This window comes from Micrasema longulum, unplaced genomic scaffold (genome assembly GCF_059751315.1).
Source record: "Micrasema longulum isolate JH-2025_06_02 unplaced genomic scaffold, ASM5975131v1 h1tg000340l, whole genome shotgun sequence".
Lineage (NCBI taxonomy): Eukaryota > Metazoa > Arthropoda > Insecta > Trichoptera > Brachycentridae > Micrasema > Micrasema longulum.
In genome coordinates this window covers 2,287,667-2,315,140 of record NW_028277543.1, presented here as the reverse complement: position 1 = coordinate 2,315,140, position 27,474 = coordinate 2,287,667, and the positions used below count along the sequence as shown (strand labels likewise).

Genomic DNA, 27,474 nt, shown 5'->3' with positions numbered 1-27,474 from the left:
TAATCATCATTTATAGAAGTTCCGGACCTTAAGTTGAATACAACACAAGACGGGTGCTTATTGCTGCATCTAGTGTATACATAATATACTAATGATTACATTATAGGAATCGTGGCGGTCCCCATTGTGTAATGGTTTAGACGTTTGACCCACGCACGGAAGGTTTGAGTTCGATTCCTAGTAAGAACACAAAAATCAAAAAAGATAATTTTCTCAAGCCTGACTGTTCTATGTAATCTACCACTGTAATTTGGACTCGTGATCTGTTATCAAAATATCGTTAATTGTTTCACCCAATTTTTGAATTTATTTATTTTTTGTTTTTTTATTGCATTTCGTATTTTATTTTTAATATAAGATTTTTTTTTCTTATTGTTATTCGTCACCGTTGTAGAAAATACTTCAACTTTACTACAAGTAACTACATAATTGTGAAACATATAAAATATAATGATTTGAAAAATAGTTTAAGATGTTCGATTGGAAATGCACAACGGAGTTTTGGTCACAACACTCATATTTGGAAGTGAAACATGAAATTGGCAGAGGTAAGATGAAAGCAGAGTGAACGTGGTTGAAATGCGGTCATTTAGACGAATGTGTGGGAAATGTAAACCAGGGTTACGAATGATGAAATCAGACGAGAGTGAAAATCTAAGACAGGTATAATTGATAAGATTAAGATAGACTCACATATGGTTTGGTCATGTAGAACGAACGTTAAAACAGATATATCTGGCAAGAAGAATGAATGATAACGCAGGACAAAGACGACCACGAAACACGTGGCATGATCAGATCAACTAAAATTTCAATTCTGGTCATGTCAAAAGCAGACACAACCGAAGGGCATGTATGACAACATGTATGAATGTAGAAGAACTAAAAATGTATCTCACGATAGACGTGTGTGGCGGTCCATCCTTTCTGCCAACCCCTACGGAGGAATGGCGTGATATATCAATCAAGAAATACATACGAACATGTTAATAGCATTGATTTTATGGGTTAAATGCGGTACAAACATCTGCGTTATATTTATTTAATATGTTAGAGATTTATTGATATGTAGATTATATGTGTACACTAATTGGAAAATTCAAAGAAACAATGGTAAAAAATCAAATATTTAAACATATTACGTATGTGGTCACCAGTACCATCACTGTTGGATAAATTATTCGAGTTGGACTCTAAAAATAGTCTAAATCTGTTCTTCTGGCATCGAATCGCTACTTTTATCGCGTCGATATTTTTATTTTATCGATTTGACCTGTGAGGAAAAACTTTTTGTGATTTATGCATTAAGAATTGCTTTAATGTATAAATCCTAAAAACATTAAATAAAATTAGTTATCATTTTTTGGAAAGAAAAAGGTTAAGAAATAATCAGAAATTTTAAAAACCTTGCGACCGTTGCAAAAGTTTTCATGAGTAGGTACGTCAGGTAATGAGAGACTCTAAGTTTTTGGGATTGTTCAGATTTCATCTTTTTTTTCATTGCATAGTTCATGCACCAAAAACGTACGAATAATACATAAAATTCCCAATGTTTTCCAGTAACTTTCTTGAGAGTCCTTTTAATTTGGTTAACTAAGTGGATTTTGCGCAAAAGTTCTCATGAGTACGTCAGTTTATGAGAGACTCTAATTTTTTTTAGAATCGTAGATCTTTATTTTATTTTGAATAGTTCATGCAATATTATATTTCCTTACTCACTCACTCAACTATAAGTTAATGTAAGGACATTCATGTAAAATGTTTGTACTATTTTAAGACTAATAACAAAAAATATAATGAATATGCAAAACTGAAGAAAGACACAAATCTTTATAAACGGTTTCGGGAAAGGGCTAGGTGATTTCATTCTATTATTATTAATTTTAATTGTCCCTGGAATAACGCCTAAAACGAGAATTGAATCATTTTTTCTTTTTCGATTATTTTTCTCGATTAATCGATTATTATTCTAGTGCGAGGAATAGGATGAACGGTGCCCTTAATCCTTTATAGCATCACGTGACAGTTCTTTTACAAACCATTTCAGCGCTTACAAAATTCAAAATAAGTTCATTTTAAACCAATGTTTTTTTTAAAAATAAAGGAGTGGCCTATTGTTTGCCTTGCTTATTATGTACAAGGCTTGTATTAACTGCAAAAGGTATGTTCCTTCTAATTTCTCTGACTATAGTGTGAAGATCTGATGGTGAAAACTCATACAGGAGAAGCCGGACTATTGACAGGCATCAACTGACCTTCCGTTCCACTTTGAGAGCGTTCGGCATTTTGTGTCCAATTTTTGTTTATTTCAACAATCACATTTACTATTTTTACCATGTATTTCAAACAAATGTTACATCAAAGGTAAACACCATTCAATTCAATCTAAGTTAATTTTCTCATAAACAAATGATTACATTATGATTTTGGTGGCTAGAAAGTCCATTCAATAAACGAGGTCGTGTATTGAAAAATCGGGAAAATATTTATCTGTATTATAATTTAGTACACCTTTTGCGCTTTGCTAAAATAAGCAAAAAAAATATAATATTTCGTACTTTTTTGACACTTGAATACTTTGAGGCATTATAACACAATGTTACATGTACGTCTAGTTCAACCGTTTTTTAATTTTGTTATGAACATAAAAAAAAAACTTTAAAATGCATCTTCCATTACTTACAGAAAGCTATCAAAACACCAACTATTTTTGTATTTTAAAGATTGAGTTATGAGGGGTTAAATCAAACTTGGCAAATAAATGTTTGTCGCAGGGGGTGAAATCAGCAGTTCGCAATGAAATGCTGGCGCTAACCCTCATATATAATAGTGGGGTATTAAATTGCAAAACCGAGGACGAAAGCAGACTAAATGCTTTTGAAATTTGATTTCCTAGGCGAATATGTGAATAATGTGTATAACAGGTGCAAAAATATCGAGATCCGTGCACTATGCATTATCGAAAACATCATGAAAGCAGTTTTGCTTTGGTTTGGACACGTGGAGCGAACGGACAGCGAAAGAACGGCTAAAAACTTTCACAATGCCAATTTTGATTGATGCAAAAGACGAGAAAGACCGAGACATACCTTATTCAACAAATACTTAAGAGGGACATGTCAAAAATAGGAATAATTGGCCAGCGCGCACGAGAAAATGTATGAATGTGGAGGAAGTAAGGTCTGTATGCAAAAACATGATGGGGCATTTTTTCCTCTCTACCTATCCCAACGGGAAAATGGCATGATGGTTTGTTTGCGTTTCGATTATTTTTTCTTGGCTTATTATTTTTTCATGACAGTTTATGCAAATTAGGGCTAATAAAAAAAAGTTAATTTAGAACAATCACACTTTGGAAATAGTTCAAACCGTTTTTAAAACGTTACTTTTAAGAAAATCTAGTGAGAGTATATGAAACTGTTTCTTAATTAACAGTTTAAAGAAGCATTGCGTTGCTCGTAACAAGTAACAGTTTAGTTAACTTTAGTGAAACAGTTTCAGCAGTTTACTTGTACTTGATTTTTTGGCGACGCTGCGCTGCTCTAAGCTGTTATTTAAAATCAGTTTAATTTTTGAAACAGTGGCTGTTACTGATACTTCTTTTAAATAACCGAAACGCGCATCTCTAGTGAGAATCACTATTCTCAAGTATATCGAAAGGTTGAAATTCTCGACAGCGACAAGTAGATGGGCCCTTCCGTCCCTGGCGGACTCTAGAAGACCCTTTGAAAAATAAGGGAGAGAACGTAATGAAATGAAAGGTCGTCATAGAAGTTCAGCGTACTAATATAATCTTTGTCAAAAGGGGCAGCCATACAGTAAAAGAGGCCTCTTGTGAATGATATCATGAGAACCACTTCCGATGTATGTCACTGAAATAACATTTTAATAAAATATTACGAGTTTGTTATTTTACAAATCTGTACCTACCTTATAGGATAAAACAGGGCAGTCCATTTTTTGCCGTTTTGAAGTTAAAAATACATAAATTATCGCAATAACCTATTTCACGAGTATATTTAATTAAAACACCGAAATCAACAATTTATATTTTGAGTGTCCAATTGTTTGTAGAGAAAAGACTGGATTTCACCCCCCTGGGAGTCATTAAGATTTACAAATTACAACAGGGATGGAAAATATTTTTAAGGAGGAAATATGGAAGTCTGGGCGTTTACAAGGCTTATGACCAATCGTGAACTTACTTGTCCAGCCGTTACGTGCCTTTCAAATGATATATTCACCATATCAAGTTTATTTGTAGCTGCTCGTCAAACTATTATTGACAATTCAATTTCATAAATTTAAAAAAAACACTTACTTGTTTATTTTAATTACCTTATACTTGTTTTTTATTTTTTACTATTATATCAAATTGCATTGTAGTATTGGCAAATACGCATTTCATAGATACATAATTTTATTTCTTATTTTTTTGTGATAATATATGCTTGCTTGTTTATTAATTTAACTTTAAAATGTCTTTCTTGCTTACCGTAACACTTTTTTTATTGTTTGCTTTACAGAATTTATTTCATAAGCTTATATCTTTGCATTTATTGTTTATATGCTTACTGTTTTTTCTTGTATAACTTTGTTATTATTGATTTTTTTTTTACTTTGTAAAACTTTTTATCATATCTTTTTTAACTAATTTCACAATTTTTTTCTGTATATTCTGTTTATTATTTAGTATGTTAGCATGTATTTCATTTTTATTTTTTGTAAATGCCTTTTGGGCGTTAATGGACAAAATAAATAAATAAATATATATTAAACAAGACGGGAGACAAAATGCAACCCTGTCTAACGCCTTTTCGAACTGGGAAGTTATCTGATAGTTCATTGTTAAACTTCAAAATTGCTGAGCTTTTATTGTAAAGTGGTTTTATCAGGCAAATAAGGTGTGCTGGTACCCCATCTCATTGAAGACAACCCATAATTTGCTCTAATTTACACAGTCAAAAGCTTTTTTATAATCAATGAAATAGAGAAACAAAGGTTTGTTGAATTTTCTGCTTTTCTCGATAATTTGCCTGACATTAAAAATCTGCTCACGCGTCCCCTTTCCCTTAACAAAACCTGTTTGCTCCTGTGGGATTTGCCAGTCATGGAAGTATTTTAACCTCAAATGTAAAATATGCAGTACAATTTTACTTGCATGCGAGGTGAGTGCAATCATCCTATAGTTATCACATTTGGCTGTTGAACCCTTTTCGTTATTTCCTACAACTTTCTACTTAAATTTTTACGATATTCATTCCTCTTTCCGCACCCAGTGGTAAATAGGGCACTGATTTTGTTAACCAAATGCAGCGAAATTAGATAATCTGTTACATTCGTAAAGTCCACTAAATAACTATATCAGTGTAAGCCACTCTCCAAGCACAGGAGCTAGTCTCTTTTCGGGAAAGTTACAGTTTTCAGATTGACTTAATATATAAAAGTAGTTTGTTATAGAAAAAAAAAACATTATCATTTTATATAACTACCTATATCAATAATTTTAAAACAGAACAAATTTTGTTGATTTTTCGTAAAAGAAACAATACGAGTATAATTTATTATTGTTAAACTATACAATTGGTTGTACCAGATTTTTTGTTAGTTACTGCTACTTCTTTTAAATAACCGAAACGCTCAACTCTAACTTACAGCCGTGTCTATTTATAATACGTCTTCGCCTACGAGCATGTTGTTTTAAAAATAAGTACCGATGACTGATTTTTAAAAAACAATGCTCCCTTCCAAACTCATGTAAAAAAATCAGCAATTTTTATTCATTTGTTTACATTTTCAAGCGGCACTCCCAACTTTGGGCAATTTGCCAACATGAACGTTAATCAGGTACTGTTTCATTTTTAACTTTGGACTATAGTAATACTGGTGTGACTACTGCCGTGACAGAGTACACGTATGTTTTTGAAATTAAAGTTTAGTAATGTAGTTGAAATAATTCAATCAGATGAATCTCACCCGCAATAATAAAGGTTTCAACTCTTTAACTTCATCAATGACAAATATATATGTACAAATATATATAACTAAATATAGCAAAAGAGTTCTACGAAAAAAACTTTATACCTCACAAATACCTGAGAGTGAGAACCAAATCCATAAGATTGGAATTAAAAATATCGGATCAGAAGACATTCCTGATATAACATGGGAAGAAGTCCAACATGCCATGAGACAGATGAAAAACAAAAAAACCCCTAGCTCTGATGGTATAGCTATCGAAACCATAAAATGTGGGGGAGAAATTCTTCAACAAGCAGTTGTGACTCTATTAAATAAATGTCTGGAAGAAGAACGTATACCAGAAGAATGGAACAACGCAACGATAATTCTCCTTCACAAAAAAAGTGACCATAGGAAGTTGGAAAATTATCGACCTATTAGTTTGTTATCTCACTTGTACAAGCTGTTTACAAAAATAATTAATAATAGACTAATAAACTAGACGCATACCAAACGGTAGAACAGGCAGGATTTAAGAGAGGTTACAGCACGATCGATCATATACAAACCCTGAAAAATATCATCCAGAAATATAATGAATACAGCTCCATGAACCAAGCGAAAAGTTCCGCATAAGAAGAGGAGTAAGACAGGGTGATACAATATCCCCAAAGTTATTTACACTAGCTCTGTAAGATGTCTTCAAAACTCTTGACTGGAACGACAAAGGTATTAACATCAACGGCGAACTTATTAGCAATCTCAGATTCGCAGATGATATAGTCCTATTTGCTAAAGATGAGAAAGAACTCGAAAACATGATAAACGAAGTTAATACAGCATCCCTGAAAATAGGCTTGAAAATGAATGCTTCAAAAACTAAAGTAATGAGTGATGCAAACCAATCATGTAACATCTCAGTAAATGGAGAAATAATTGAAAAGATTGATAGTTATATATACTTGGGACATGAAATAAAGCTCGGCAAAGATAATCAAGAGGTAGAAATAGAAAGAAGGCGAGGTTTAGCATGGGCCGCCTTTGGTAAGCTCTCATATATCCTAAAATCTCCGAAGTATTTACATTACTTAGAGAAGAAACTTTTTGATGCTTGTGTTCTCCCTGTACTGACATATGGCTGTGAAACTTTTGTGTTCACGAAAAAAAAATTACACAAATTATCAGTGACACAGAGAGCCATGGAAAGGAGAATGCTGGGTATTTCGTTGAGAGACAGAAAAACCAATACATGGATTAGAGCGAGAACAATGATCACCGATGTGGTCCATAGGGCTGCCAACCAGAAATGGAGCTGGGCTGATCATATAGCCAGAATCACAGACTCTAGATGGACCAAAAAAGTCCTGGAATGGCGACCCAGAACGGGTAGAAGAAGTGTCGGCAGGCCTCAGACAAGGTGGTCTGATGACATAAGACGAGTTGCAGGAAGTGGTTGGATGCGGTTGGCTCAGGATAGGGAAATATGGAGACTAAAGGGGGAGGCCTATGTTCAACATTGGACAAGAGACGGCTGATGATGATGATGATGATGAACTTCATAAACGTCCATATGGAAGAGTCGAAAGAATATAGATGTTAAAATATAGGCAGAATGGTGAATGTTACATTTTATTTATTCATATATATGTACATTGCAAAACGAAATATCTTAATTCATACTTTCTTTATAGAAATAATTAAAATAATAAGGTAAAACTCGGTATATATAAAAATAACATATGAGTATACATAATATCCAGAGAATAATATGTTAAAAAAGTAAGAGAATCTCGTAACGAAAACTCCCTCAGAGACGTGAAAAATGTCAATGTCCAAAGTAATATTGTTTAACATAGGGATAATGATAGGTCATAAGCTCTGTGGATGCCTAGACTTCTATATTCCCTTCTCTAAAAAGTTATTCATCTCTGTTGAAATATGTTAATAATTATAAACAATTATTTAGTAACATTTAATAAAATGTTTGACAACAAAGTTAATGCTTTAAGTATTAATAAGAGAAAATGCTGTTGTAAATTATCTTTCAATGTTTTGTACTTAAGCATACTACATGCACTCAGTATACATTTATATTATGAGTAGTATTTAAATTGAACGACTTTTGCGTGTGACGTATCAAGTTCTCTTCCGCGTCTTCTCGGTCACATCAGCCGATTAGTCCGTTGAAATACCGTAAACCGGAAATCTTCCACAACTCTCTTATAATTGGTAGATTCATACGAACTAGTAACGTCATTCAAATTAGTTCGTTTTTAATTTCATTTATTTTTTTATTGTTTTCGCAGTTTTTCAATAAACTTTGCCGCATAATTGAATGCTCTAATTTTTACCGCGCGTAAGAAATCATTTTTCGTATCCAATTTCCCGTAGGGCTGGGGTTCCTCAGTATCACCGACGCGACCATCGCTCGACTGGCACTGGGTTAACCGGGGAAACTGCTTTGTATTAGAAAATGGTGCGTACGTGGGCGGTCTAAGGCAGAAAATAAACCAATTCACGTGAGTAAATAGGTAAAAATACCGACGTATTTATCATATTTCAATCATATATGATCCAGCAAGCACGTAGTTACGCCGCGCCATAAGATAATGAGTATTTCAAAGTTATTTTTAAACTGGAACACACATTTATATACTATAGTACTTATACGTATATATATATGATATTTTACCTGTTAACTGGTTATACGGCTGGTAAGGTATAGAGCTATCCGCCAAATCGAGCTGGAATAAAAAATATTTTCTTATTATTATTATTAAATACTAACTTTTTTCGTAAAAATCGCATTTCGCTCTTTTTGTCTATACATACGAACGAACTCTTATGTTTACTACTTAGGTAAAGTTGAGTATGTTTTATTATTATTTACTCATAACTAATTAGTTTGTTTTTCTATTTACCGATTTCCAAATTATTTTTATTTTTTGTTAACAATCTAGTTTAAACAACATTTCGTCCCGACTCAACATTGGCATTTAGTCCCATAAAATAAGAACTTGTATCCTCATAATGTACATACTATAATGGGCTTGATTGTGGAATTATCTCCTATCGAACATCAAAGATGTTTCTACAGTGCCTTTATTCAAATCACATATAAATCAATATTTTCTCTTTCTTAATCTATCCTCCTTTCCTCTTTCCTTTTTATTCCCTTTTCCCATTAAGTACTAGAACTGATTTAGGGTAATTTATATACAAATATTTTTATTTTGATTTTTGTACGATTTTAGCTTCGAAACTCAAATAAAATAAATAACTATTAACAAATCCCCGTTGTTATTTGTTTATCTTAATGACTCCCGAGAGGGTGAAATCTAGTATTTTGTCTACAAACATTTGGACTAACTCAAATATTGAAATAACTAAGATAGTATATCTTTAGTTTTTTCTGTTCAATTAAAATAGCTTCGAAACTCAAATGAAATAAATAACTATTAACAAATCCCCGTTGTTATTTGTTTATCTTAATGACTCCCGAGAAGGTGAAATCCAGTATTTTGTCTACAAACATTTGGACTAACTCAAATATTGATATAACTAAGATTTTTATTTTATTGGTTGGATGGAAAAATATGTCATTTGACAATAAGCCCGCCAATGTACAATTTAAATTATGTACAAAAAGTTTAACAAATGAATGAAAATAAAGAACTCAACAATAGGAAAATATCACTTTTTTTACAATTTCAATTTTACTCGGTTTACTAGTGTAGATGGCCTAGCTCTCCCTAAATTCAATAATAAATACGGGAAAAAAACACTGGAGTACAATATACCAAAAATGTATAATATGCTCCCATTAAATATTAAAAATCAAAAAAACTTATCTGGCTCAAGAGAAATACGTCTGCTGAGAATCTGGCTTTTAGAACGTGTTTTTTTTATATATAGTAGGACTTGATAATTTTTATGTTAACTTTTGTATGCTTTTGATAAATAATTTTTTTTAAAATTAATAAATAAGGGTCTACAAAATACTGTCGGGTAAAAAAACTATTTTTTTTTGTACTTATTAATAACATACTTTTTTTTTAAAATTATAATTTTGAATCTCCGGGAAGACCGTTCATTGTATTGGCCACGCCACTAATACGTCACGGTTAGGTTAAATTTTTAACTTAGTAACTGTTTCAATTTAAATAGAACATCGTCACGAATCTTGACGTCACGATTGTGAAGGCCGAATAAGTCGCATTTTTGAGGAGACATATTTATATACATATATTTCTCCACAACATCCATATTGATTTCGTAAACACAATTAATTTTTCAAAATCCATTTTACATATTTTTATCGTATTCGTAGTGTGTGATATTTTCCTATTTGGAAATGAATGAAATAAATAGATAAATTTTGTAATGTGTAAAACTGAAGTCTCAAAGAAGGACATTTATTATAATCCATACTGTCGAAGGAATAAGTCAACTCGTTAACTTTATTCTTGAATCAAAAAAAAGTAAAAAGAAATAACAAAATGTGAAAGGATAATTGTATTTACTAGTCACTAGTCCAAAAGCACGATGTTTTAGGAGTTCCTAAGTGAAGATATAAAATTAAGTTACGTGCGCTCATTTTAGGCCTCGAAAAGCTTTTAAATATGTAGTTATCGTTTTTGACAGTAATTTGAACAATCAACTCTCCTGTACTGAGTTATAAAGGTAAGTAAGAAGGTTTAAACATTATCGTTTCCCTTTCCAAGCCCAATAGTGCAAAGGGCACTGCATTTATATGTTATATGTGATCAGTTTCACGCTTTAGTTCAGTTCAGTGCCAAAATACGGTGTTTGTTGACAAAAAGTTTAAGCGCATGCTTGCTAAATGAGTGAACTTTCTTAACAAGGCCATAGCCGATTATGCTACCATAACCTCACACTACAGTCAGAGTAATTAGAAGGAACATACCTTTTGCAATTAATATAGGCCTTGTACATAATAAGCAAGGCAAAAATTAAGCAACTCCTATATAAAAATAAAAATGTTCAAATATAGGTAGAATGGTGAATGTTACACAGTGTGTAAAGTGGCTACTCAAACCAGCCAATGACAGGTCATAAGCCCTGTGGATGCCTAGATTTCTATATTGCCTTCTCCATAATGTTATTCATCTCTGTTGTATTAACAGCTCCCTAGGGGGTTGAATCCGGTCCTTGTCTACAAAAATTTGGACAAACTCAAAATATTTTTATACAAGTTTGTTTTATTACTATGTTACTTCATGGGGAAGTACTCGAGAATTTAACCCTTTAATGTCTAATTTTTCTAATTCTACATAAAATCATATTTTTATGAGTGTTTTTTTATACAAATACTGGGAAAAATAATGAAAAAAAAAGTTTTTTTTTCAATTTAAATTTCACATTTTAGTTTATGTGGACATCAGGTATTAAAAGATAAAAAAAATACAAGTATGTGAGGAAAACAAAAAATAACGATTCTTATGAACATCTTTTAATACAGGGTGTTCTTTAAACCCTGTTGCATCCGAAACCACGATGATCAGTATGGGCAAGAAGAGATATTAGCATATTTAAAACAATATTTAGAACACAGATTTTTTTTTTAAATACAATATTTTAAAAAACAAATGGTTACTTATTTCTGCAGGGGAGAAGCGAGGGGGCGTGGCCATGTGGTTGACGGTGTATCAGACTCCCTCCTCCCCTCTCCCCGCTTCTCCCTTGTTGAAGTAAGCAACCATTTGTTTTTTTTAATATTTTATTTTTGTAAATTTTATTCGCTCTAAAAATTTATTTTTATGTGCCAATATGTCTTCTTGGTCATCGTGGTTTCGGATATGACAGGGTTTAAAGAACACCTGCATAATAATGAACGTTGCAGAAACAGTAATTATAACTTCAAATCTTTTTAAAAAAATAAAGAAATCCCCCTTTGAATTTTAGCTAAATTACACTTTTGACAAAATACGTGCAACTGACTTTTTAAAAAGTTTATTGAAAAACTTTACCCTGGTGGCGACTTTTTAAAATAAATTATAATGGCTAATATGTATACAATATAATAAACTAGTCGCCGAGTGATAAACATGTTTGAAATCACTTTTATACACCGATTATTGGTATGTAGCAGATCGTCTGCATTGGGCATTGTAGGTTTAAACAAAAAACCAAACTTAAATTTTGTAACGCTTCTCTAGTGATTTTTTACTCTGAGCCTAGCTATGACGCATACTATTGTCCCTTCGGAATCCAACACAGATATCTACGCACATTTTCCCATTGATTTTTTGCTTCTCGAAAACAAGTATGTTTTATTACGAGTATTATGTTAGTTCATGGGAAAGGACTCGAGAATTTAATGTGTAGCATTTATTTCATTCCTCACATAGCTTAGCAATATATGTTCTATGTTGGCAGTCATGGTATGTACCTATATTGAACTGGAAAACGACATCTGATACATTTATTTCCTAGAATCTCTCCCCACGAGTCTACCGGTTTCTCACAGCTACGTATTCCCAGAAAATGAATATAATTCTACCCGCACATATAAAACATTAAAATATTCTTTCAGTAGCCTTTGGTGATTTTTTAAAATAATGTATACCCGCACACAGGCCATCCCTTTGAGGATTTTTTTGTTTGTTAGCTTTAGTATGACATAAAAAATAAATAAATAAATAAAATAATATTGATGTTTTTGTAAATATTTCTCAATAAAACTCCATGTTAATATTTAATTTTATTTGCTTTGTTTAAACAAATTTGACCGATGATTTTAACTGATATTTTTATCAAAATCATTTCATTTCCTAAAAGTAGTAAATAACGCGTGCTGGAAAAATGGGAATAGAGTTGTGATATTTAAACCACAACACTGCCACGGGACCACCAATCGGTTCGATATACCTACAAATATGTTTATTTATCGTGAAATTAACCTAGCCGGACCGAAGGGGGGGATTCGAATCCCCATGAACCGATTTGGTCAATTTCACTTTATGTACACAAACATTTGGCAAACTAATAAAATACACGAATGAGTAAAATATGTGTACGCGAAAACATGAATAAATTGTTGCACGGTCATAAATACTTCCAAGGTTTTATTCTCCTAATTCCATATACAAGTAGGCGCTGGGGTCGTTTGGTCCCCCCGTTCGGATCGTGTGTAATTTTTAGATGCTTGGTGAGGGAAAGGTTAAACAAACACAAATAAGCATATTATAAAAAACAAAACGTGATTAAAAATAAGAAATAATAAGAATTATCAATAAGAACAATAAAATGGATACAACAATACCGTCGCATTATTTAAAATATTTCAGCACCATTTGCCTATTTGTAACCAGTATACATAGGGCACTGCTTTGGTACACTAAATGCACAGTCACATTAATATTTGTTAAATAAAGGTAAGGTGATCAGTTTTTTGCTTCAGATACATGTAAATACTGCAGTGGAAAACCACATTTTAAGGCAAAAATATTTTATGTCGACCTTGCCAGAAATCAAACCCTAAAAAGGTAGTGGTTGGCGCGTTCGCCTACCGTGCTTAAGGAAGAGGATCTATTTTAACACTGTAAAATGAAACATTTGTCAGTGTGTAATAATTTTATGTACCTTTAATTATGTTCATGTTATTAGCACTTCAACATTTCGAATCGGTCAACTATATTATAAAAATTCATCTCCTCCACTCTATTTCCTCATACTTCATCCCTTAACCTTAATATTGTTATCTTATATAATTTATTATTTTTTCTCTTTACTGTGGTAACATATTCTTCTGCTTCTTCTTTTTTTTGGCATTTCCACCTCTCAACTCAGGTGTTCAAAATCAATTGCAAATATTAAAACATTAAAATCTAAATTTAAAAAACACAAGAGACCCACCCTAGCCTGAACTCCATACAGTAGAAAATTGTGTATCTTTTGGCATATAATAATTGTATAAAATTGTAAGATTCAATATGTCCATGTATTTATAATTTTCTCAAACCGAACGGTTTGGGTAGGTAGTAAGAAATTGCATTAAGGCAATATGCCCGCCCTTATATGTATATTTATTGTATATGTATATAAAGTGTCAAATAAATAAAATAAATAAATAATATCTTAATTTAAGGAATCTGTTTTAGTAAAAATGAATTGTAAATAAAATAAAATACAAATACATGGTGTTCTTTAAACCCTGTCACATCCGAAACCACGATGATCAGTATGGGCAAGAAGACATATTGGCATATTTAAAAAAATATTTAGAACGAACAATTTTTTTGAAAGAAAATATTAAAAATAACAAATGGTTGCGTACTTCTGCAGGGGAGAAGCGAGGGGGCGCCGCCGCGCGGTTGACGGTATATCAGACTCCCCCCTTCCCCCTCCTCGTAACTCCCCCGCAGAAGTAAGCACCTATTTGTTCTTTTTAATATTTTATTTTTTAATATTTTATTCGTTCTAAAAATTTATTTTAATGTGCCAATATGTCTTCTTGCTCATACTGATCATCGTGGTTTCGGATGTGACAGGGACAAAAAAATGTAAACGTACTCCTGTTTTAGATAGTAAAAATGAAATGTACGTAAAATATAATACATACTAATATATTTTTTAAAAAAATTAATGTAAACGTACTCTCCTCTAAACACGAGTTTTCACTCTGTCGGAGAGGTAAAAACGTTATTACTAATTTTGTATGTACAAACTATTTATTATAATTTAATACTTATTTTGTCAACAATTCTTTTCAATAAAAAACTAGGTTCAAGACAGAGGGGCCGATCTCCAAACCTAGTGTTTAGGCAGCGCCGAAGATCGACAAGTTTTCCTCTGCCTGAATCAAATGCTGATCTAATAGTAGATTTTCTTTGACAGTATATTTTCCCTTTTACAGAGGTCCGATTGGTATGTCGGAGCAATTTTATGAAGGGATTCGAATTTTGTCCAGCAGAGCTTATATTTTATTATCTCTGGGCATAACTAGTGCAAATCTCGAAGATGTTGTGAGATGTGAGAGTATTTTTTAACTCCCGTAATAATCCTTGTTCAAATGTAGATGGGTACGTGCCCCATAACATAAAATTATTCTAGGCACAAACAAAAATCAAATTCTTTTTCAACACAAATTCATGAGACATGCTTTATTAAAAAAAATCGGGACACCATTCCACGCCGTCGATAATAAAATAGAACCTAATTTTGCATACAAATTTATTACGTCAATATTTTTTCCGGGCAAAGTTTGGCGAAATGTTTATGGAAATATTCAATATTCACAAGAAAATCATCGAAAATACCACTAAGGAGAATTACGTCTGAAAATTTGTATTTTTTTGTGTTTTATTAATTTAATCGAGTGTTTTTCTCTTCTGTAAATTATTTATTTTTACATTATTACACTTTTAACATTTATTTATTTTTACAAGTAACTAAAAATTCACGAAGCCACTTTATATGGCTTGTTGGGATTTTAGTTACATTAAAATATATCAGGTAGTGGTCCCGTGGCTAGTGCTGCGGACTCGCGGATCAGAGATCTGGGGTTTGAACCCCACTCTACCTTAACTTGATTTCCATTTTTTAATAGTGAGTTATTTATAACTCGTTGAGAATGGCCAAAAAATTAAAATATTTGGGTAAATTATAAAAACGCTAGTATTTAAAAAAAAAAAATCTTTTTGTCGGTAAAACTAAGAATTATGACTCATATAGACTCTGCATCTAATCGTGCATATAGCGCTCAGTTAGCATGTTCGGCAATAAATTATTTATTTGGAAATTTAAGTTGTTTTCCGTCTAATCTTTATATATATATATAATTCCTCTGTACGTGTGATGTCACCGTACTCCTCCTAAACGGCTTAACCGATTTACGTGCGGTTTTCAGGGAAATATAGATCTTTGCACTGTGCGTGTTCGTAGATATTAAAATCTCCAATCGAATATGTAAAAAAGAAGTTGGGAGCATAAATGTTTTATTTATCGATCTACCAGGGTTGCATTCGAGGAGAATACATTTGCAAAAAGATGGAAAGATGTTGTTTTTTTGTGTGTAAAAAAAGTTTGTTTTTAAATGTTTACAGATAAAATTTGTTTTTGGTGGATCTCAATCAGATTCTTTCCTTAAATTCCTCATAACTTCTACCCATTTAGTTATTTTAATTGGATTTTTGGTAATACTAAAATAATATTGAATTCAACACATTTTAAAAAATCGTATTCCTGCATAAGTACACCCCTTTGTTGGTAAGACGACCGGAGCTTGACGTTTGCAAAAAGAATGCCATATTTGAAAAAAAAAAATATTTTATGATTTGGAATTCAACCATAAACAAGTACCTACTGAAATTCAATATTGTTTTAATATTGACAATTTTTAGTTTTGGAATTCAATCACAAACAAGTATTTAGGTACCTAATTATCAATGAAATGTCTTTTTCCAAGGCAAGCCGACTTTCGGGCAGGACAACGTCTGTCAGGTCAGCTAGTGTTATAAATAATTTTATTTTAAACAGATTCTTCTGATAAAATTTAGAAAATGTGTTAAATTGCTATTTATACATGATAACATATGAAATAAGTAGATTCAAAATTCTAGTTCCGTTTTTTTTATTTGCAATTTCTATAGAATTGAATATCTGCATAAATTATTAAAATCATTTTGAAACGTGTTGTAGTCCCGGGATAGTGTTGTTTTGACCCAAGTATCAAAGGTCTGAAATTCAAATCCCACCGTACCATAACTCGATTCCAATTTTTCCAGAAAAAGTTATTTACGACTTTTAGGAAAAGGTCTGAAAATTTCAATGTTTCGGTAGATAATAAGATTTTTAAAAATCGCAGTATAACCATTAACACCAAAAAGAGACTGGTGGAGGCCTTGATTTTCTCCGTGTTCATGTACGGTGTGGAGTGTTGGACACTGAAAGAATCTGAAAAGAAAAAAATCGAAGCTTTCGAAATGTGGTGCTGGCGGCGAATGCTGCGGACTTCGTGGACGGCCAGACGTACGAATACATCTATACTCCAGGATCTGGATAGAGGAGTAAGACTGACATTCATGTGCGAGAAAATAATCCTGCAGTTCTTTGGATATATTTCCAGGGGGAACTCTGATAGTTTGGAGACAACTATTCTCTTGGGAACTGTCGAAGGGACAAGGTCGCGTGGACGTCAACCGACAAGATGGAGCGGCACAGTCACTGAATTAACAGAATCATCACTGAGGAATGCCTATAGAAGTGCACAAGACCGTTCCAGATGGAGAAAGACTGTCCACAGACGAGCCATGTCTGGAGTCAGGTGTAATCACCATCCTCAGACATGAGGCACGAATTGAAGAGAGAGAGATAATAATAACTCGAGTATTTTTTTTTCTTTAAATAATAAAATTGGACATAATTAATCATCACCATGATTCCGCTTTTCACACCCAGTGATAAACCAAATGCAGCGTATTTTGACCATCTGTTACATGACGGTAAGGTGATCAGTGATCAGTCCTGCGCCTCATGTGCTAGTCCAGGAACAATAAAATATTGCAATTTAAACAACCTTTAAAATCAATATTTCACGTCCAATTTTACTAAGAATTGAACCCAGGACCTCAAGAATGGTAGGCGAACGCGCCAAGCACTTCAAAACGAGGCTGACTTATCGGCACTCGATTTCCGCATTCAGAGTTTTTATATGAGCAGCCGTCGAGTGGAAAACACTCGTCCAGGATTCTGGTTTTATTTCACACACAGAACTGTATTATTCATCCGACGGGGCACAGTAATTATTAAAATGGTAACAATATCAAAAGGTGAGTTTGAACAAGTTGACTTACTTTTTATGCGAAGTTTCTTTTCTTCTAACTGCGAGTCTCGTAAACTAAATTGAAGTCAACTTAAATCACAAAGCAGAAATATTGACGGTACAGTGCCACTCTCTTGTCGAAAAAGAACAATTAGGAATCATTCGAGCGAAGACTGTCTGTCTGACACAAATTGTGGCGTCTATTTCCGACAAAAACACAAGAAAATAAAAGTCCGGCAAAGACGGCGACCGTTACGATGCAATTTCTTCGGACAGAAAACCGCACTCCGAAAACAATGAAATAATTCGGTCTAACATTATTGCGCGACAGATTTGTGTTTTTTACGGGATTTACTGAGGTTTTTAAAAGATACCACTACCGTTAGACCGGTTTGTACAATGAAATGTGTTGAAAACTGCGTGCGAAAAAGCGTGCAACTGCTCCACGTTGTTACAAAGACTGAAATTCGGAAAACGAGAAGAAAACAGCTGAATGCTAGAACAACAAAATATGCAGCGAACCTAGCGGGAAAACGTTAAACTACGCGTCGTAAATATTTAAGATTCTGAATTTTATTGAATTCAAATTATTTTAACTTTTAAATGAGGGAGTTCAGTGCTACGGGAAATCGGACATAAAAATGTTTTCTTACACTTGGTAAAAGCGGTTTTGATAGAAATTAACTACTTTGAAACGTCACAAGTTCGTGGGAACAATTACCAATCAATGAGGAAATTCAGCGGTTTTTTTAATTTGTTAATTGACTTTTAAATTAAGCCAAAAATGGTTTTTTTCATTTTTTATATATCATATAAAATAACTCCGCGTGTGACGTCAGAGGTTCTCTTCCGCTTATTCTCGTTCTGACCATTGGTCCGTTGACGGTAAACAAACCGGAAATCCTCCATAACTCCCTTACTATTGGTTGATTCATATGAACCAGTGACGTCGTTCAAAGTAGTTCGTTTTTATTACAATATTTTTTTCGTAAATTTTCAAGAAACTTTGCTATGTAATTTAATGATCCAATTTTTACCGCGCGCAAGAAAACATTTATTGTATCCAATTTCCTGTATGGCTGAAGTTCCTCATTATAGCGTTGTTGTGTTGTGATAATTTTCCAGTTTTCAGGTAGCATTTTTTTCTATGTTTAGTGTATTTTGACAGCTATAGGGTCCTACTTTTAAATGTCAAGAAAACTCATCATCACATCACGGACTAAATAATTTCAAAATTACCTAACTTTAAAAAATCATAGCGACAATAATACAAAACATGTTTTTATTTTTATTTGGCTTATTTTGATAGTATATTAAAAACATTTAAAATACCACTGAACTTTTTCAAACTTTGTATTATCGCATGATTGGAAACATTCAGATTTTTCAATTTACCAGAAGGATTATTATTTCAAGTATGTTAATATATTAAAAACAAAAAAGTCATGAAGCATTTTGAATAAAACGCCACATATCATTGCATATAGACCTCACTTCCTCTACATTCAGGCATATCATGCATGCACAACGATTATTCTGAAGTTTGTCCATCTTCAAATATTGAACCTACCAAACACAATTAATTTCAAGGTATGATGAAACACAAGCTGAAATAGTATTCATAAAAAATAATAACCTCAAAAAAAATAATACATTATTATTTCGAGCCATAATCGGCTCAACAACGTAAGCGACATTTTTGGCAAATTGTGTTTTTTTACGGAAAAGTGTTCCTTACTGCCCCCTGCACAAGTGTTAAAAACATCGTAGCTTTATAAAATTCACCTGCCACATTTAAGGATATTTATTTTATTTATTAAAAGGAAACAACAACAAAAAATACAATATTTATAAGTAAACCAAAATTATAGGCCAATTGTAGTTTTCTATGTATTACTCCGCATCATTAGTCTTAAAAAAAAATATATATATATGTTGACATATTATTTTTAAGCTAAGCAAAACAACGTAACCGACGACAATGCAGGCGATTACGCTAGCTCGCACCTCTGTCAGAGTTATAGGCAAAACGTGTTACCGCCACTATCTTAAAAGCGGAAGGTATTTAAACAATTAAGCTGTCATTTCAGTATTGGCAGTAACCAACCATTATAAATCTCATTTACCGAATTATTTAAAAAAATACATGTTTAAAAAAAATTTAAAAACCTTCTGCAGAATTCACATATTGTCACTTATGTTGTTCTGCCGATTATGGCTCGATATAATGGTTTTGGTCCATATGGGCGACTCTATAAACCCGTGTCATATTATTACTCTTGAAATGTGGCCCGAAGAAAAAGGTTGAGAATGCCTGCCTTAGGGAGCTATCGAGTTTGAAATTTATCGCAGAGCAGAATCCTGAGTATTCATCGTCATCCGACACTAGGTGAACTGGGAAGAGGCAAGAAATAAGGAATAAAATAATTTTAGCAATCAAACACTAATTTACTATTACAGTAATTTATTAAATACATAATACAAAATTCTTTACATAAAACTTTGGGTGCGATAATAAGAAATTGAGGACTTCGGAAGTCTACCCATTTGGATGCCCAATTTAAAAAAATGCCTAACTCTTATTTTATCGGTTTTGAGTTGGCAACACTGCCGTGTAGAGCATTTTGTGAACATTTACCTAATTAATTTTTCAATAAAGAATACCCATATGGAATTTAGTTTTTGAAAAATTATTAAAAAAATATTATTTCCTAAAAGTCCTTAAAATAGTCCAAGAGTTTTTTCCCCGAGAAAAAATTCTTCAGTCCTTTAACCTTCTGGGGGCGACGGTCTTGTAATTTCTTATCAAACCATTCCCGCGGCTGCTTTTGATTGAATATTTATTTTACCACTTGTAACCGTACCGCCATCTTGAATGACATATGATACCTCAGAGCAGTAATATTGGAATACTGGGCCAATTAGCAAAATATTTTTTTTATCTGTACTAGGACACTTCAAAAGCTCTTATTAAAATGGGTTTTACTGGTTAATTGATGGTTTTTGACACTTGACATGTTCTTTATCACTTAATAATAAAAAAAAATTACGAGGTGAAATTGATGTTTATTGACAAAATGGATTTTAAATTTTGCACACGTGTAACAGGATTTAAGACATAATCCTACACCACATGGAGAGCAAATATATCGAGTAAATTTGAGTTTTTTTGGTTTAATTTTGTGTTCCCGCAAACATGATGGAATTCGACGGAATTAACCCGGAAATGTGATCCATTATTTCCATTAGGAAAATTCTGTGTAAAGTCCGGCTTGCCAAAACTGTGGGATTTAAATACTTTTAAAAAATCCCTAAGTTCTGACCTTAGGCTTAAGTCCACTTTTTTACAAGCAATAATTTTGCAACTAAACATGTAACAATTTTGTATTTTTTTATCTTAAAATAAAGAAGAAGAAAAAGTTTACAATACGTATTTTCAATTTTCCGAAATTCTATCATTTAATATTTTAGGAACAAAATAAACACTTAAACTTGAAATATCTCAGAACTACAAAAATGGACTTAGGCATTTTTTGAAATTGGGTATCCATTTATAAACCTTATAACCAGTCATGTAGGCTAATGTATAAGTTTACACACTTCGTATCATTCACCATTCCGCCTGATTGAAAATCTATAATACCACATGTTTACATTCTTCGATTATTAAATGCATAAATTTGATATCTTTTTGTAATTATTTGTACATATTTTTTTTATTAAAAAAAAAACAGAAACATTGAGGGGATCCGAGGAGTTGGGATGACATGTTGGCATCTGTCCATACTTCCTCTTCCCCCGCATAGTTTTTATTATTTACGAAAATTTAGTTCACTTTTCTCTAACTGACAGAGTCCCCCGGGACTCCGATTACAATCAGAAGTTAGCAGAATTATCTTCAGTTGTCTATAAAGTAAAATTGAATATGCATGTTTGAAAAAATAAATAAACAAGTTTAATAGCAGCTACTGACAAAGATACTTCAAATTTTCATAGAGAAAATTCAATTTTAACTCTGTTATCTTCACATTGTAATCGAGACCAAGGACGCAATAACACTTAGGCTTTTGGATCTCCTCAACATTGATTTTTCTGCTTTCGAGTTTGTCTTTTCAGACTTCCGCCAATGTTTCTAAATGTCACAATTCCGCAGAACTTTTAATATCTATATTTTGTTGAATAATCTTTCGGAGAAACTACGAGACCTCTTCCTTTTCTAGCCCCTCTGTATACAGTTTCTACGATGTCTATCATTTCTTGTTTGTCTTCAAGAGTCCAATTGATTTTGTTGTTATTACCAGTTCCCAAATCAATCATGATGTGTTTATTCCGGAAGAAAAACATGACAGTGCATGGATCGTACAACTCATACCTGTAGGAAAAAAACAAATCTATAAGTTTTTCATAGGGTATGTTACATAATTTATCAATGAGCATAGTTTTATTTTATATATGTTTAAAACAATTTTTTATAGGACATCTAAGTAAAACAACTCAGAACTAAAGGTGCAATGTAAAAGGGTAACTACACCTGTATTGTGACATTAAAAAAAATAGTAATTAAAAAATATTTTCTCCACCTAAAATGTTCGCTAAAGCCTCCGTGGTGTAGTGGTCAAAACGCTTGACTCATACACGGGAGGTTCCGGGTTCGATTCCCGGTAAGAACACGATTTTTCTCAAGCGTGGGTATTCTGTGATGTAATTCACCACTGTAATTGGGCCTCCTGGCCTGTTGTGGTGGAAAAAAAAACATTTTAAAAAATTCATAAAGCAAAGAGTTTTATGAACCACTTTATTTAACAAAGTTAGTGCTAGAAACATTCAAATATTATATCGGCGAGTAAGGCCAGTAAATCAAAGATTTATATAAAAAAAAGACAGTGGAATACAGAATAATGTGTCTTAATATTAGTATATTAGATAAATAAAAGATGAGTGATACTTAAATCCAAAAATTTGGAATATCAAGTTTATAAAATAAATTACAATGAACTTCCATCAAGAATTTTCACTTACAAACTTAAATGTTTTTCTTAATATTAGGTTTGGAAAAAGTAATTTTGTATTTTTTGCTTTATTTCAATGCTTCATAAAAAGTGTTAAAATCATCCGATTTAAGTCAAATATGCGCCGTTCTGTTCGGTAACTTGTTGCCAACGAGAATCCAACTTCTTAATGCTCTTCTCGTAGAAGCCCTTGTCCCTATTGGCAAAAAAGCCTCTATTGAAGCCAAGCGCATAAGCTATAGACAGTCACTTGGTGCCAGGTCTGGACTGTAGAGTTGATGCATAATATATATAATGGATGGATGATAAATTTTCTGTATCAGTACCTTTTCCGTTTTTCGAAATTATTTATCATATTTGTATATTAAAGAAAGCAGATCAAACTGTGCGCTTTTATGGATTTTGGGTGGTCCTAGTTACCATAAGAGACAATATATCAAAAAAGCAAAACAATAGACACGGCAATAGTAAATATCTATAAATAGTGGCATAGTCCAGGGAGAAAATAAGGGAATACGTTTATATGAAGAAAAGTCAGACCGCATTTCCTCTTAACTCTCACAATATTTTCAAAGCACTATAGAATTTAGATTAAATTATAGAATTTCAAAGCACATTCTCAATATGTAACAAAAAATATATATTTATGGGAATATTACAAAATGTAATAGATGTAAAGAGTAGTATTTCCACATGTAGTATGTAATATGTCCACACATAAATTACTGTAATGAAGGGGAAATTAAAAATATACAAATTCTTCCAAATAAGGCTATGAGGATTATACTCAAAAGAAATATGTGTTCTAATTTAGAAAGAATGCACAAAGAAATTGGCTTACTCACAATAAAGCAGCAAGTAAAATATAATGTAGCAATTTTTATACATAAAATAATTAAGGGGGTGAGTAAAATATTTTAAGAAAATAAAATTTAACCAACAATGTCATACATTTGAAACAAGGGAAATAAAAAAGATCGAGTTACCAATGAGGAGAAAAACAGAATCTCAAAACTCGTTGTACAAGGGATTGAAGCTGTACTTGAAGCTAGCTCCCTCGGTATATTTGAAAATCTTAATGTAAAATCTGTAAATCAACTTTATGTAAAAGCTTTGTTACTATACGCATGTAAACATTATTCTCTACCTTCCGTTACAAATACAAGAGTTACTAGATACTCCAGCCTGATGCTGCAAAAAAATAAAAAAATAAATACAACCTTTGGTCAAAGAGGATTGGCGTACTACTTGGTTAAAGTGTACAATCTACTTCCATTATCCATAAGGACAATCAGTAAGTTCTCACAATATAAAATTGCTATTAAGAAATGGATGGTGGAGGTGGGTTGCACACGCATCGATGAGTGGATCAAGCCAAATAGGTAAAATGTGTGTACTGTTTATGAAATTTGTTCTTTTGGTCTATATAAATTGGTTATATTTTTTATCAACAATATTTTGAAAGAATTGAAGGAATATAGATGTTCAAATATAGGCAGAATGGTGAATGTTACACAGTGTGTAAAGTGGCCACTTAAACCAGCCATTGACAGGTCATAAGCCCTGTAGATGCCTGAACTTCTATATTACCTTCTCTTAAATGTTCTTCATCTCTGTTGTAATATGTTAATATATTTTTTATAATTATTTTAGTTTTTTATTGTTTATTATATTAATGATAATTAGATTAATTACGTTTTTTTATTGTTATTATTATCTTAACTTTGTTAAATGGCTAATCTTGGGCATGTTTCACATTTTGTAAAATGTTTCCCTCGGCACGGGACACCCAGTAAGGGAACATTATTCTGTATAAAAAAATAATACAAACGATGTAAAAGTATAAATAAATAAAATGAGTTACCTCAAAATATAAAAGAAATAGAAGGAATTGGACTATTTTTTAATTAATTTGAAAAAATACATTCTTAAGAAATTTAAAAAAAAAATAGTTATGTAAATAAAAGTTTATATTAGTTCTTAAGATGTTATGAACTAACTAAAAAAAAGCATGAATAAATAAATATGAAAACCAAAATCAATAGATTAATTTTAATGGCTGTACTTACATTTTATTAAAATCAGGAACTTCGGTGATGTCAACTAAGTAAATGACTGCAAAATTCTTTACTTTCTCAGCTATACTATAAAGAACTTCATCCATTTTCATACATGTTGGATCCCAATCGTGACCAAATCTGATTACCTGGAATTAGAAGTTCACATTATAATTACAGTAGGGCCAATTTAATAGGTCACATTCGACACTTCTTCAAAATTCAACAACATAACCTTGTAAGGGCGGTAATAAAATATTATTTATCTTTTCGAATTTAGAACTGCACAATTGCTTAACTTTTTTCAATTACGATTACATATTTATTGTAATAATGACAAAAGAAGGTAATTTTACAATTTGCTTTCACTAATAAACCATTCTAAACATAATAAACTTTTTCTGTTCTAAACGTCGTTACAATGTTGCATCAGTGAACCCTTTTTCTTTTTAAAAACTAGGAATGTTTCTCAAGGCACTCTCTTAATACCCATCCACAATTCCTCTTTCTTCTCTCACTCATATAGTGTCCATGCGGCTCGACTGTGGAATCATCTCCCATCCACCATCACAGATGTTACTACATCATCTCTGTTTAAATCACGTCTGAAGAAACATCTCCTTTCTCTTCCTTAATCTCTCCTCTTTTCCTTTTTCCTCTTTCTTTTTTTTTCCTTTTTCCCATTGAGTAATGGTTTTAAGGTAATTTATAAACTAATATGTTTATTTATATTTTTGTACATCTTTAGCTTTTTAATATTTTTTTCTATTGAATATGTTCTGTAACTTGAATTATAAAAATAAAACTTTTATTTTATTGGTTGGTTGGAAGAAATTGCTATTTGGCAATAAGCCCGCCAATGTACAAATAACATTATGTACAGAAAGTTAAATAAATGTTACCCAGAAAAATCGAATATTGATAATTTTGTTAAATTATGTACTTATCTTATTTTGTTCTTTAAAATTACGATATAAAATAATAATGGCACGGGGATTCGACTTATGATTTTTAAAATAAAATTACAGTACCTATAAGTACTTTTTCATAGTAATTGAATTCAATTCACATATATTATGTTTGAAGTCCGAATCGATTCATTCACTTTAATCGATGTTTTTAAGCAGGTCACCTCACTATGAAGCCAAAACCGACAAATGTCAAACGTGACCGATTAAATTGGCCCTACTATTTATATCGTATACAAATTTTACGTACTGTACACGATGTAAATATTAAAAACAAACGTAGTGTGAATCTTATGAAAAAATTTCAAACAAGATATACCTAAATATTTTATAGAAAATTTTTATTGAAAAAATTGATTGAAAAAATTGTTTACAAAATAAGTATAAAATTACAAATGTTTTGTACATACATAATTAATAATAACATTTCTACCTCTAATAGAATAAAAACTCGTGTTTAAAAGGGGAGTTCGTTTTACATATTACATTTTATTTACATTTCATTTTTATAATCTAAAACAGGTTCCTTAAAGTTAAATATTATTTTCTAAAAGATACACAATGTTTAACTGTATGGATCATAATATTCCTATTCAAATCTTGTAGTGCATAGCGCCCTGCATTTGTACATCAAATGCAGCGTGTATTGTTCATCTGTTACGTGAAGGTAAGGTGATCCATCTTACGATTCTGGTGCCAGTCCAGGGACAGTAAATTATTGTAGTGTAAAACCACCATTTAAATCAATATCACATGTCCACCTTCACAGGAATCGAACCCGGGACCTCAATCATGGTAGGCGAATGCGCCAAACACTATCTCCGCTAGAATTCTTTATTCAGGATTTTTACCTGAGAGTAGCTATCAATTAAAAAATGCTAACTTATTTGCTGGTTCTATTTCACACGCAGAATTGTACTCTTCGTCCACCCGGACACGGATTATTTGTACATACTTACAACGAAATTAAAAAAATTTCGTCCAAATTAAAAATAAACAACATTGTAACGATTAGAAAAGTATAACCTAACTTTATATATAATGATGTGAAACTCACCACGACTCTATCTTCCTCTGAAAGAATTGCTTGGTCAACCTGCCACCCATTGTGTAAATGGCCAAGCATATACGACATATTAAATGGGTTTATAAAGATATATTACTAATGGATTTAAATAAAACGACAACAAACGTTGACACTTGACAGACGGCTGACCACAGACCACAGACTACAGATATCTTGCAGCGGCTGACAGATATTTTTAATCGTCCAGTGATACATCTATGGATTTCTAAATTTTCCATAGAAAAATCACGTCAATGTTACCATATATTGTGTATTGTATAAAAAATAACATTCTTATTAACCCTTTTCTTTACCAGCGTCATTCCTCAGGTACACAAAGAAAAATAATTATACCTCGTTAGTTTTTTAACCAACCTACCTCATTTTTTGTACACATCTAGTCAAAGATATACTCTACATGAAAAAATATACTTTTATATTAGTAGCTCATGCTTGTTCTGTCATTTGGGTTTTATAACGACGGTTTTGGCAATTTAAATTGGCTTGGCGTTACAAGGATTTAAACTTTTTTATAAGGTAAGATATTACTTGTACGTATTGTGAATATTTGAAAAATATTTATAAATGTATAAACTTAAATATTTATGTAATTTTGAGGTATAAATAA

At 32.0% G+C, this 27,474-nt stretch overlaps 2 protein-coding genes across 3 annotated transcripts in view; both read right to left on the bottom strand.

Moving 5' to 3' along the window:
* LOC148282342 (uncharacterized) overlaps window positions 1-18,208 on the bottom strand; it is a 50,082-nt gene extending 31,874 nt beyond the window's left edge. The window contains exons 1-2 of one of the 2 annotated variants that reach the window (XM_088225278.1): window positions 17,778-18,208; window positions 8,654-8,705 (exon numbers count right to left, since the gene is read on the bottom strand). The gene's annotated coding sequence lies outside the window, so the exon portion shown is untranslated. The remainder of the gene's footprint in view (window positions 1-8,653; window positions 8,706-17,777) is intronic. The other variant, XM_088225279.1, reaches the window with a different exon arrangement.
* Window positions 18,209-20,193: 1,985 nt separating this feature from the next.
* On the bottom strand, window positions 20,194-27,015 carry Dim1 (thioredoxin-like protein Dim1). Its single transcript, XM_088225277.1, has 3 exons — window positions 26,838-27,015; window positions 24,825-24,961; window positions 20,194-22,118 (listed from the first exon to the last, which is right to left on the bottom strand). The coding sequence occupies exons 1-3, from the start codon at window positions 26,913-26,915 to the stop codon at window positions 21,905-21,907; spliced, it is 429 nt and encodes a 142-aa protein (XP_088081403.1). The 5' UTR covers window positions 26,916-27,015; the 3' UTR covers window positions 20,194-21,904.
* Between the last annotated feature and the right edge of the window lie 459 nt (window positions 27,016-27,474).

What these genes read in the sequence shown, in the direction of transcription:
- Dim1 (XM_088225277.1), bottom strand. Translation starts at nt 26,915, where the DNA reads ATGTCGTATATGCTTGGCCATTTACACAATGGGTGGCAGGTTGACCAA. An exon ending in CAGAGGAAGATAGAGTCGTG is followed by an intron (nt 24,962 to 26,837) that starts GTGAGTTTCACA and finishes TTCTAATTCCAG; the next exon opens with GTAATCAGATTTGGTCACGA. An exon ending in GTTCCTGATTTTAATAAAAT is followed by an intron (nt 22,119 to 24,824) that starts GTAAGTACAGCC and finishes TTTTTCCTACAG; the next exon opens with GTATGAGTTGTACGATCCAT.